At 39.3% G+C, this 11801-nt stretch overlaps 1 protein-coding gene across 1 annotated transcript; it reads left to right on the forward strand.

The window, feature by feature from the left end:
* Positions 1–104: 104 nt before the first annotated feature.
* On the forward strand, positions 105–7406 carry LOC113167649 (solute carrier family 26 member 9). Its single transcript, XM_026368436.1, has 21 exons — positions 105–168; positions 1438–1571; positions 1793–1932; positions 2036–2146; positions 2286–2461; positions 2577–2741; positions 2823–2975; positions 3099–3181; positions 3289–3436; positions 3520–3633; positions 3759–3836; positions 3948–4043; positions 4142–4248; positions 4345–4414; positions 4509–4601; positions 4764–4904; positions 5106–5357; positions 5894–5948; positions 6228–6364; positions 7095–7154; positions 7255–7406. Exons 2-21 carry the CDS (start codon positions 1447–1449, stop codon positions 7264–7266), a joined length of 2316 nt encoding a protein of 771 aa, XP_026224221.1. The 5' UTR covers positions 105–168; positions 1438–1446; the 3' UTR covers positions 7267–7406.
* The last annotated feature ends 4395 nt before the right edge of the window (positions 7407–11801 follow it).

Consider the following 11801-nt stretch of genomic DNA (forward strand, 5'->3'; position numbering starts at 1 on the left):
TTTTAGCGATCACCTTTGTTCCTCTTTAAGGACTTGGTTGAAGTCTTTAAGAATTTTGGTTTGATAAGCTCCACCCCAAAGGTGTAGAGTCATTGATAAGAAATCAAACAGGTGAGCAGCACACACAACTGAGCCACATGCGTGCTGACATTGTGCTTCCACAGTAAGGTACAGTACTGAGTTTTCACTTTTTCTGATAATAAAAGTAATACAGGGTCAATGCTTTTATACTGATGGGTTAGTGGCACTGGAAATGGACGTGTTTGCTCTTAATTTGCAACTTTACTATATGTTTTGATTATTAGAATTTGGCAAATTGTGATAATAACAGCATAGCTGCATGATGACGTTTCCATACGTGCCATATCATGGACATAAGCCTACAAACAAATGGTGTGGTGCCAAACTGTTTACCCGGTTTGCTCAGCTTTAAAAACGCTAGTGTGGTTTGTGGTCAAATAATATTAAGTGTGCTACTGTATCATCACATTGTTACTGCAAAAATATTGTAAAACGTCACAATATTGGTTTAAAGTCTAAATCGTCCACCCCTTGTATGTGTAGCAAGCAGGTGTTCTTTTGATAAATAGTGAAGTTTAATATCTTTTCAGCTCTGGATTTATAACTATTTTATAAATTGAGCTCAAATATGTACAAATATAAGAATTTAGACAGTTTTATTTTCCTGCATGAAGACCGTAGGATTGCTAAGGACAGGGTGAACTTGTGTGTGCTTTTATTTGTGTGGTGTTGATCAAATATTGTAGCAGTACACTGACCTGATCCTTCAAGGTTAGATTAGGGTTTCACACTTGAAGAGTGCAATTTAAATGCAAAGCAACACAAGTGCAATCCTCAAGATTATAAAAGAACATTTAAAACAATTGTTGAGTCTCATATTTTATGAGAAACAAGTACACGCAAAATCAAAGTTTTAATATTTGGTTTAAAGATGATCAAGGAAGTGCGTATCTACTTCATTTGTATTGCTAAAGAACATAAGTAAGTGATGCTGCCGTGACTAGCAGGTGTTTTTACTACCTTTACTACCTGCTTCCTTTGGCTCTTGTTTGGGGAGTAGAAGTATGTTAATGGTATTAAACTTCCCTCTTCCTTCCTGACATTTAAATATCTCTCGTCTTCTGACTAAAATAATCCTCCAGATGACATAATCTGGCATTACTGTACTGTATCATGCCAACGAAGAGACATTTCTGTGGAATTTGTTCTTTTCATCTTTTCTTCCACCAGGGGGAGACTCGCTTTCTCGTCAGCAGTCCAATTGAAAATTGTGACATTCCTCTTCTAAGAACACACAAATGGATTTGAAAAATGATTGCACTTTAGTCTTGATATTGATGCCATTGTTTTGCACATATACCCTGTTACAATGGAACAAAATCATGACTAAGAATAGGCAAAATTTTTTTCCTGCAGGCTATAGCCATGCAGCAAGACCACCCACGTTATGTGATTGACAGGCCAACGTATAGCCTCCCAGACTTCGACAGAGAGTTTGACAAGAAGAATCGACAGTTCCCTGTCGGTGAGAAAGTGAAGAAGCGCTTCAGGTACAGAATTACAATCTCTCTACACAGTCAACATGAACTCCAGATCTCCCTATCAAACAAACTCTACCTCTGACAAGCTTTGCGCTGTGATCAAACAGTGGAGAACCCTGTAGCTGTAGAGTGACTCAATACAAACTTTAGACGCGTCTTATGGACTTTTTCAAAGTAGCAACAAGGAAACCAGAGTTATTCCGAGATTCTGTCTTGTTTGTTTCTGTCAGATGCTCTGTGCCTAGACTGAAGAGCTTGTTGTTTAGACACCTGCCTATACTAAGCTGGCTTCCCAAGTACAAAGTGAAAGACAGCCTGCTGTTTGATGTCATCAGTGGGGTCAGCGCTGGTACCATTCAGGTTCCCCAAGGTCAGTTGATCCTCATCTCCTTCTGATGCCTCTTTGTAAATACCCACTAACTCTAACTCCACTATATAACACGGTATTGTTGTATTGGTTCTGTTCTTTCCAGGCATGGCATTTGCCCTCCTGGCAAACCTCCCTCCAGTCAATGGTCTCTACTCTTCTTTCTTCCCCCTCATTCCATATTTCTTCATGGGGACTGCTCACCAGCTGGTCCCAGGTAAATCATAGTGATTTATCTGTAGTGATTTAATATGATGACCACTGACAGATATGTTGAAAGAGGTGCACAGTGTAGATCAACTCCACTCAACCTGACAAAAAAAAAAAAAGATGTGACACATGCTGTTTATGTCCAGGTACCTTCGCTGTCCTCAGCATTATTGTGGGAATGGTGTGTCTTAGACTGGCCCCAGAGTCGGACTTCAGTCATTTCAATGCCACTCTTAATGCTACAGTAGTGGATACAGACAGGATGAATGACGTTCGCCTGGGAATATCTGGAACCCTGGCCTGCCTCACTGCAATCATACAGGTACATGAATCTATAAAACCTCAGTTCTTTAAGACACGTTTGAACACAATGAAAGAAACAAGAAGTACAGTTTAACCTGAAAGTGACACATGGAAATCTACTAATGCCGGTGCAGATTGGCCTTGGCTTCATGCAGTTTGGATTTATAGCCATCTATCTGTCAGAGTCTTTCATCCGAGGCTTCATGACTGCTGCAGGATTGCAGATCCTCATCTCAGTGCTCAAGTACATCTTTGGCATCACGGTGCCACCTTACAGTGGTCCACTGGCTGTGATATATGTAAGTGACTCTTTCATATAGTGAACATCAAAGGACTTGATCTATTTCAATAAAATGGGTAACTTTACTTCTTTGACACAGACTCTTGTCGATATTATACGTGGACTTCCGGAGACCAACATAGCATCGTTGGTATTTGCTCTGGTCAGCGGCGTAGTTTTGATTGTTGTGAAGGAGCTGAGTGCACGCTACCGCCACAAACTGCCCTTCCCCATTCCTGTAGAGATCGTCGTTGTAAGTAGTTTATGTCATTTTGTCATTTCTCTTTGTGAACTTGGATTATATGTTGCTGCAAGGCACAGCTTGTGACGCTTTTACATGTAGTATGGTGGTGACTGATTTGTATGTTCTACACAGGTGGTAGTGGCCACAGCCATTTCAGGCCCTCTGGATCTCCCCCAAAAATACCACATGGATATAGTGGGAGAAATCACTCTCGGGTAAAGCATATCAGCATATTCATTACAGCTGCATCACTCATTAAAATGACTCATTAAAGCCATTTTATGCTGCTCCGTTTCATTTGTTTCTTGCCTCTATTTTCTAGGTTCCCAGCACCAGTCCTGCCAAAAGTCAGTCAGTGGGAAGACATGCTGAGCACAGCTTTCTCCCTGGCTATTGTGGGTTATGTCATCAACTTGGCTATGGGCAGGACGCTGGCAGCCAAGCATGGCTATGATGTGGATCCCAACCAGGTTGAAACAATGCATTTCTTTTGGAAGTTCAAGAAGTGATTTTTATTCCTTTTTGTAAATATCACATACACGTTCTTCTACAGGAAATGCTGGCTCTTGGCTGCAGCAATTTTTTTGGGTCCTTCTTTAAGATTCATGTCATCTCCTGTGCCCTGTCTGTAACCCTGGCTGTAGACAATGCTGGAGGAAAGTCACAGGTGAGTATATCACCTCTCCATGGTGCTGTACTGTAACTACAATAATATTTTTGAGACAAATAGCATGGACTACTGTAATACCTGAAGCTGCTATGAACTGTACCTCTGTTGCTGCTCTCTCATAGTTTGCCAGTCTATGTGTGATGCTGGTTGTAATGGTGACCATGCTTGTATTGGGAGCTTACCTGAATCCACTTCCAAAAGTAGGTGCATGTGAGAGTATCCCATCTTGCATCTTGAATTTAAACAAACAAGCATACAGGCATGAGAAAAATCTAGATGTGACAAGAGACTTGGTATCTTTGTTTTCCCAGTCAGTGCTTGGAGCCTTGATTGCAGTCAATCTGAAAAACACAATCCTTCAGCTTGCTGATCCCTACTTCTTGTGGAAGAAGAGCAAATTAGACTGTGTATGTTAATGTCACACCTTACAATATTGCAGCAAAATTGTATGTGTGTGTGTGTTTTTCCACATGGTTTTCATATTCTATTGCTCTTTCTCTTCTAGTGTGTTTGGGTTGTGTCATTCTTGGCCACATTCTTTCTCAGCTTGCCTTATGGAGTCGCTATCGGGGTGGGCTTTTCCATTCTGGTAGTGATATTCAAGACACAGTTGTAAGTGTCATAAACAAATCCACGAACTAAAAAGTTAAATGGACAATTCAGCAGTGTAAAATGGATTGCTCATTTTTATAAATGTGTTCCTCGTAGTCGTAATGGTTCCACAATGGTTTCGATCATGGACACAGATATCTACAAAAACCCGAAAGTGTATAGTAAGGTATGAAAACTAAAACCTATTAATTTATTTTATTGTTGCATAAGTGCAATATGTAAGGGGAAGTACATCTAATTTTCCATTTAAAATTCCACAGGGCTTGTCAGTAACGGGTGTGAAAATAGTGAACTATTGTTCACCACTCTATTTTGCAAATGCTGAAATATTTCGCCAGAGGGTCATCAAAAAGGTACAGTTAACAATTAACCTCTTTTGCTGTCATTCAAGGTTGGCCAGGTTTGAATGACTGTATTCATGTGTCATGTGTTTGAATGAATGTGTTCATGTGTCATGTGTTTGAATGAATGTATTCATGACGTCCAGGTGTTGACTTAGGCATGTTTGTGTCTAGACCGGACTGGATCCTGGCAAACTTATTCTGGCCAGACGGAAGTTTTTAGAAAAAGAACAAAAGGAAAAAAAGAAAGAGGAAAAGAAGGACAAGGAAACAAGATGGAGGAAGCCCCGCTTTCTGGTTAACAGGAAGGCTCAGGTGTGATCACGTATAAAAGACAAGCACGCACATATGCATGTCATAACCAGAAACACAAAAAAATTTATTTTATGTTTCATATTTCTATTATGTCACTATTTCCTTTTTAGTTACTGTAATAACTACGATGATGAAATTCAATGAAAACACATCCTGTGACCTTTTATACACCTTTCTGTATGTTTTTTCCACTAAATCTAGTCTACATCTCAGCTTGAGCTGCAGAATGACTTTGATATGAATAATGGCAGCGCCAACAAACCTGAGCCTCCCATCAGCTATATCAACTTTGGCTGTAGTGACGTTGAGGCGAGCGTGCAAGTGCCTGACCAAGAACCACCCAGACCACCTGCTGTCACCCTGGAGACCCAGCCAATGCCTTTCCACACCCTCATCCTCGATTTAGCAGGGGTCTGCTTCGTTGACCTAATGGGCATCAAAGTCTTGATAAAGGTAATATCATGTGTTTAAAAAAGGACAGGTTTCCATTCAATTCAATTTAATTAAATATAACTACTACTCCCAATAATAATAATAGCTCCAACAGTGGATTATTATCACTTAATGGTATTGGTAATGTTTACAGTACACTGGACTTGACTTGCTTTACATCAGCTGACATGTGACAGCTGACACAGAGACTCTGATCTAGAGTTTCTAATCTTAAAGAAGGTTCATGTTGTAGAAAGAGGCAGTTAAAGTGCATGAGCCATGTAAAGTAAATGTCTAATTTAAAGAGAAGTTTAAAAAAGCCATTAGGAAGAAGAGAGGTTTAAACTAAAGTGATTTATATTTAATTGAATTACAGATTACGTCAGCAGCACAATGCTAACATTAGCTCTACTGTCTTGGATTTTTAAATGAGAAAACTAACACTGTGTACAAATGTAGTGTTTCCATAGAAACAGTGAGATAAAAAGTACAGGTGGAATATTGTTAGTGCAACATGTCTGTGTCCAACTTCATTTGTTGCTTTAATTCTCACACAGATGAACTCAAGCTACACGGCGCTGGGCATCAAACTCTACCTGGCCAATGTTCAAGGTACAGTCTTAAATGGTTGCAGTCACATTGTTTGGCTCTGCTGAAGAGTTGGCATGGCAAAAGGGACTTAGTGACACACTTGATTCAACACTGGTTCGACAGGGTCTGTGGAGGACACTGCTATAGTTCAATCGCATGTCTTTGGGTGCATATGTTCTCCATTTCCCAGTTATTGTAATTCAAATAACTAGGTGCCAGTATTAGGGGCACCACCCTAATTCTCTGTGTCTCCACCATCTTTCATACGTTGTGTGATATTTGTTGTTTTGCCACCTGCAGCCCAGGTGTATGAAGAACTGGAGGCAGGGGGAGCTTTTGAAGACGGCAATATTTCCCGCAGTAATCTCTTCCTTTCTGTCCATGATGCCACTCTGTTTGCTCAGCATGACTCTGGAAAGATGCAAGTCTCCCTATTGGTAGGCCCCAGTGTCCTTATCATACTTACCTTTAAAAAAAAAAAAAAAATACAAACCCATGCTGTTCAAAGATTCTAGGGTGAAGGATATAGGAAGAGATTAAGAAAAGGAGAAAAGCAGGATTTTGTAAGGAAAATCCCAGTTTTTGTCAACTTATCGTCTTATTCATCAAAAGTAAACAGAACTATCACACAGGCTTTTGTGCCACAAGTACAGTTGTCAGTTACACCAGGGTCACGCTGCATGTTGCATGTTGGGTGCTGTGTGACTGATACAGTCCAGCTGATCAAAACCTTTTAGGCATCATAAAAGAAACACCTCATTTCTATTGGATTCCATTAGATTGCACAGATTTACCTAACACATCAGTGACCATCAGGTCATCAAAGACACTGTCTGTCCTGTCAGATGCCTGAAAACAAACCATCTGTCACTGATTCGATTGTTAAGGCAGGTTACACATGCATATGTGTTATCATTTTAATCTGTGAAAAAGCTAAGTCTCAAGTAGCTCTTTCAAAACTAATAATAATAATAAGTATATTTTAAGTACAAGTCACTGCAGATTGTAACCCATCAATGTCATCACTTCGAACATCACTTCAGAAGCTCTGCTGACACGCAGCTAAAGCCGAACTTATAAAAATAAATCATGTCAGTTTTTCCTAGCATCACATTGTGAACACGCCTCTTTTACTTCAAACATGTATATGCACTTTGTTGTCTGCAGACGGAGAAAGCGAGAGAGGAACTTACCTTTAACATTAATGACGAGATGGATCTGGAGCAGGTACGCATTTCTTTGCCTGTTCAAAATGCCAGTTTGTTCAAGCTACGTGGATTTATCATGAACCGTTATTCTATTTGTAACAACAGTTTTTCTTTTACAGGAAATGTTTTAAGCACTGAATACGAGCAGAAGAAAGAAGAGGAAGAGACTTGAATAATCTTCAGTGTCACTTTAATTTATGAAAAAAATGTTGTTGCCAAAATCGTTTTTATGCATATGTTTGCTGACTGTCAATAAATCCAAATAAAATGTTTTACTTTGTGGTTGGGAACTGTGATTAGTACTTGACTGACTCTGTTGACTTGTTAGCAGATAATGAGGGCAACTCTGAGGCTCAGTGCACCCACCACTCACAATACCTGTGGTGTAAACCTGCTGACTGTGCAGTCATACAGAAGTGGGCCCGTAATTATCTGAGAGCGTGCATGGGCACAGCTGTGAGGCGCAGCCAGCTGAGCAAGTCCCTGTGGAAGTAAGACAGTAGGAAGAGCTAAACTCAAATGAAAGGAAGAATTCATAACATCAGCAGTTTCATGTCTTTGTTGTCTTCTAAACTCCATTAGGGACCTGTGTCTCTGTCATTTTCCATGAGGCAGGATAACCAAAGCATAACACTTCTAATTATTGCCTGTTGCATCAGTATGAGGGGCAGCTAAGTGGTGTTTGTTCAGCAGGTGCTTAAAGGCCTGTGGTGTCGAGCCTATAGCTGCTATTAAGAAATCATCCTAAGGTATTCTGGCACACATCTGTTCCTCTTCTCCCCATCCTCTCCGCAGAAAATTGGCACCACAAGTGATTACATGGTTTCTATGGCCATCAGCTTTAATTTGGAGTACTGAGAAAGTCTGTGATCACTTAATGCGTGTGTGTGTGTGTGTGTGTGTGTGTGTGTGTGTGTGTGTATGTGTGTGTTTATGTATAAAATCATCACCTGCAGCTCATCCTTTCTTTCATCCCTCCCTGTTTTCAGATTGTCTGTAGAAACTCTGTTTAGGATCCTGTTAATGTGAATTAGGGATGTGTTCTGATTGAATGGGTTCGTTATAGATTAGGTTCACATTTTTCCAACTTGTCTTCTCATGTTTCAATTTATAAGAATAAGAACCTTTCGTCTTTTTGTCCTGATTATACATATTCATTATAAGTAGGTTAAGAATATTTATGACAACAAGTATACAGAATAACAATAGAATAAACAGAGGTAGGCAAAGCTATTCTTACACTGTTACAGTAGTACAGGGTTTTCAACATGGTCCATGAAGGCACCACTGGATTGCATTCAGTAATGCAGTTATACTGTGAGGATGATCACGTTCATGCAAATATCTAAAATGTAGAAAAGCCGACATGACTTTCAGGATTGAGATTAGACCCATCTGGCTCTATCCTTGGTAGCCTTGGTAGCATCCCTAACGTTACATGGATGCATAATGTGGCCTTATAATGTGCACTGCCAAGAATAAACTAAAACCACACCCAGAAATCTCACTACAAGGCGAGAAAAATAACCAGTGGTCCTAGAGGAAAGGGGGTGGTCAAAGAGAAACTCAGCTGAACTTTATCTAACAACAGCAACACCCTTCACCACCTGCTATATGGAATACACCCACTGTTCACTGTCAACCTTCAACAGGTCTCAATAAACATTAACATTAAACTATTTCTCTTCCATTTAGGTTTTAATATCATACTTTTGGCTTTTTATAACCTCTAATTTGCTTTGTAATGTGGACTGCTGTGGTTTCTGCCCTTCAGTGTTTCCAAAATGTTTTGGCCTTGCAGTCTTTAAATTTCTCAAACAAATCCAATTTTTAAAAGAATTAGACAAATTTGTCCAAAGTTTTCTGTCTAAATCATATTTGAAGGCTGTTTTTAACTCATGACCACCCCTATTAGATTTCTTTATATGTTTGGTATCACCATGTTGGTGGAAGGCTCCTGCTGCTGTAGGATATGTTTTAGAATTAACATACAGTTTTTTAACATTACATCCTTTTGAGTGGTAAAGTGTTCCAAGCACTGTCTTCTACTTAGATTACAACAGTTGAGTGTTTTGCTACAGTACTCTGTGTCTAAAATGACACAGCATTTTCATTACATGTTGGAATCATGTGTTCTGTGTAAATGTCGACTAATTCAAACAAACACACACACTGACAAACACTAACTAACAATACTGTGAATGCTGTTTGGCAGCATTCACAGTATTGTTATTCTTTTCTGTATGATTATTGTGAAAGCAGCGCAACACTATTGTATTCTTCTTTATTATTATTTCTCCACCCTCTGTATTGGTCATTAACTTGAGCTTTTTTTTCATTTCAACAGAAGAGCCATTGTTCAACTTCCTTTTAATTCCTCTTGCTGTATTTTCATACTTTGGTGTAGATACTTGCTAAATTCTCTCTATGCTGATATTTTCAGAGAATTCTTGGAAAAGCATCTCAGCATTTTAGCTTTTCAGCACTCACAGTGCATTTTCTTTAGGAAATGCTCGTTGTAGTCACATTTAATTAATTGTCATGTGGCTTCTACTCTTTTCATTTATCTACGTTTAGGCTGCTATAGGCTTTGAACTGCTGAAATACTGCGCCACATAATTAGCTATTATCAGTAAAGGTAGGTAAGTAAGGTAGGGGAACAACTACAACCTTTCTGGAGGTCAAATGATGATTACATTGAATCGTGAGATGCTCCTCGCTTAATCCCTTTTCAAATAAGACGCTGATAATATGAACTAGCTTCTCAATCTCTGTAATTGTAAGTTCACATTAAAATTAATTTTACACCTCTTGCGCATTCATTGACCATGATGGTTTAATTAACAAGGTCCCTTTTAGAGAATTTTAGCTGGAGAGATTTATGTATTAAATTTGTTTACACGCCCAGTGGTTTCATGCTATTGAGACTAATTGCACGGTGTCAGAGGGTATCTCCTCGTTGAGTCATGAGGCCTTGTCATTTAGCGCTCTCTGCTTTTTTATGAAGAGCCGCCCCCTGAGAAAATATTCAGCTCTGACCTTTCCGAATCAAGATTTAAATTTGGAGCACTTTAATAAAGAGCCAGGAAGCCAAATCTTATTAAAAGACTGTTGCTTTAATAGGCTGGGGGCTTGTAAAAGTCATCTGATGGAATGAGGATGATAGAGCAAGCAAAACCAATTCTGTAAATTTAAATAATGGCTGTTTGACATTGATCAAGCGACAGCAGTTGGTGCTTTGCATATGCATTTTATAGACCTCTGTTTGGGGATCTATTCTACTTCATTAACAAACCACTTTGCAGCCAGGGAATCATAAATCTTGATCATGCAGCGTCAGCAAGTTCTCTTTGGACAGGGTTTGTTTACAGAGCGGCTCAGGGCAAATCTGACCACTGATAGCTGGTATTAATTAATGTTGCGCATTGTTTCATTCCAGTCATTCGACAGCAATTAAATGCACCAACAATGGGCACGTTCTCTGCTGATTAATTAAGGCATAAAATTATTGAGTCTGCATGTCTGACTGGAGGATTAATTATTTAGAGTTAAATTAAGCCACAGCCTTATATCCGATGGAAAATGCTCAACCTGCCTGCCATTTTTTTGTTTTTCTCTTTAGCAACCTATACATGTAATGAGTTCTTTCATTTCACGCTGCCGTTATTGCATTAAACGTAATCACCATTAATTATTTTGGACGCCGCTGACCTTTATGAAATTGCAGCAACTACGAACGGCAAGTTAGAAATTGAGGTTGCAGGAAAGCATTAGTGTGTCTGTATTTTTGTTTTGATTGATTTTGTGAGAAAAAAGGGAATTGAATTGCAAGTGTCTCATACAGGAAGTTTAAGTTTTAGAAAGATTTGACCCTTCACCTGAACATGCCATCAAGACAACGACAGATCGTGTTGGACAGAAGTGAGTGTCATCAGTGCAGTGTTTTATCACCCTATCGGCTCATTAAAGGCGCCGTTTTCTCCCCTGTCTTCCTAGTAGACAAAAACTGCAGTGTGATAACTGCAGGTACCAGCTCCTTACTGAGCCGTTCAGTATCAGTGGGGAAATTAGACAAGACAATGCAAAACAACACAGTGTGGTGCAACGCTCAGGGAACTCATTAGAACAGTGCATCATCATCAGGGGTGTTGTGAGTGTTATTACACAATCATAAGTTGATAGCTTGTGCACAATTACTTCATTAATTCTGAGATTCTTGCATGATGAACTCCCAGGCCAAGAGGAACATGAAACGGGGAAAAAGCTTATGATTGCTGCAGCTTAGAATCAGCCACGAAGTTGTATATTGGTGTATTGAGTTATCATTTCATGCTGTTCATTTTCTTTTTCCTCCAATGCGCCAGTCTTTAATCTATTTATCAAGAATTCCATCTACATAGACAGGATGTCAATGTACAGTGCCTTACACTGAATCATATTAGACTGTAATTAGCTTTTTTGACACTGATCAACATGAAATAACTCTTGCATTTCAAAGTGAAAACAAATCTCTACATCCAATCTATTGATTGATTGAACTGATTAAAACTATGAGACAGAAAATAATTGAGTGCATAAATAGTCTCCCTCTTAAAGTCAGTATTTAGCAGATGCAGCTTTGGCAGCAGTTATAGCATTAAACATTGCACATCTGGACACTGCAATT

The sequence above is a fragment of the Anabas testudineus genome, chromosome 7, assembly GCF_900324465.2.
Source record: "Anabas testudineus chromosome 7, fAnaTes1.2, whole genome shotgun sequence".
NCBI classification, from domain to species: Eukaryota; Metazoa; Chordata; class Actinopteri; order Anabantiformes; family Anabantidae; genus Anabas; species Anabas testudineus.

Bases quoted from the DNA above. Each gene is read 5' to 3' on its own strand.
- LOC113167649 (XM_026368436.1), top strand. From the start codon at position 1,447: ATGCAGCAAGACCACCCACGTTATGTGATTGACAGGCCAACGTATAGC. The intron at 1,572-1,792 runs GTACAGAATTAC...TGTTTCTGTCAG, and splicing joins AAAGTGAAGAAGCGCTTCAG to ATGCTCTGTGCCTAGACTGA. The intron at 4,249-4,344 runs GTAAGTGTCATA...TGTTCCTCGTAG, and splicing joins GTGATATTCAAGACACAGTT to TCGTAATGGTTCCACAATGG.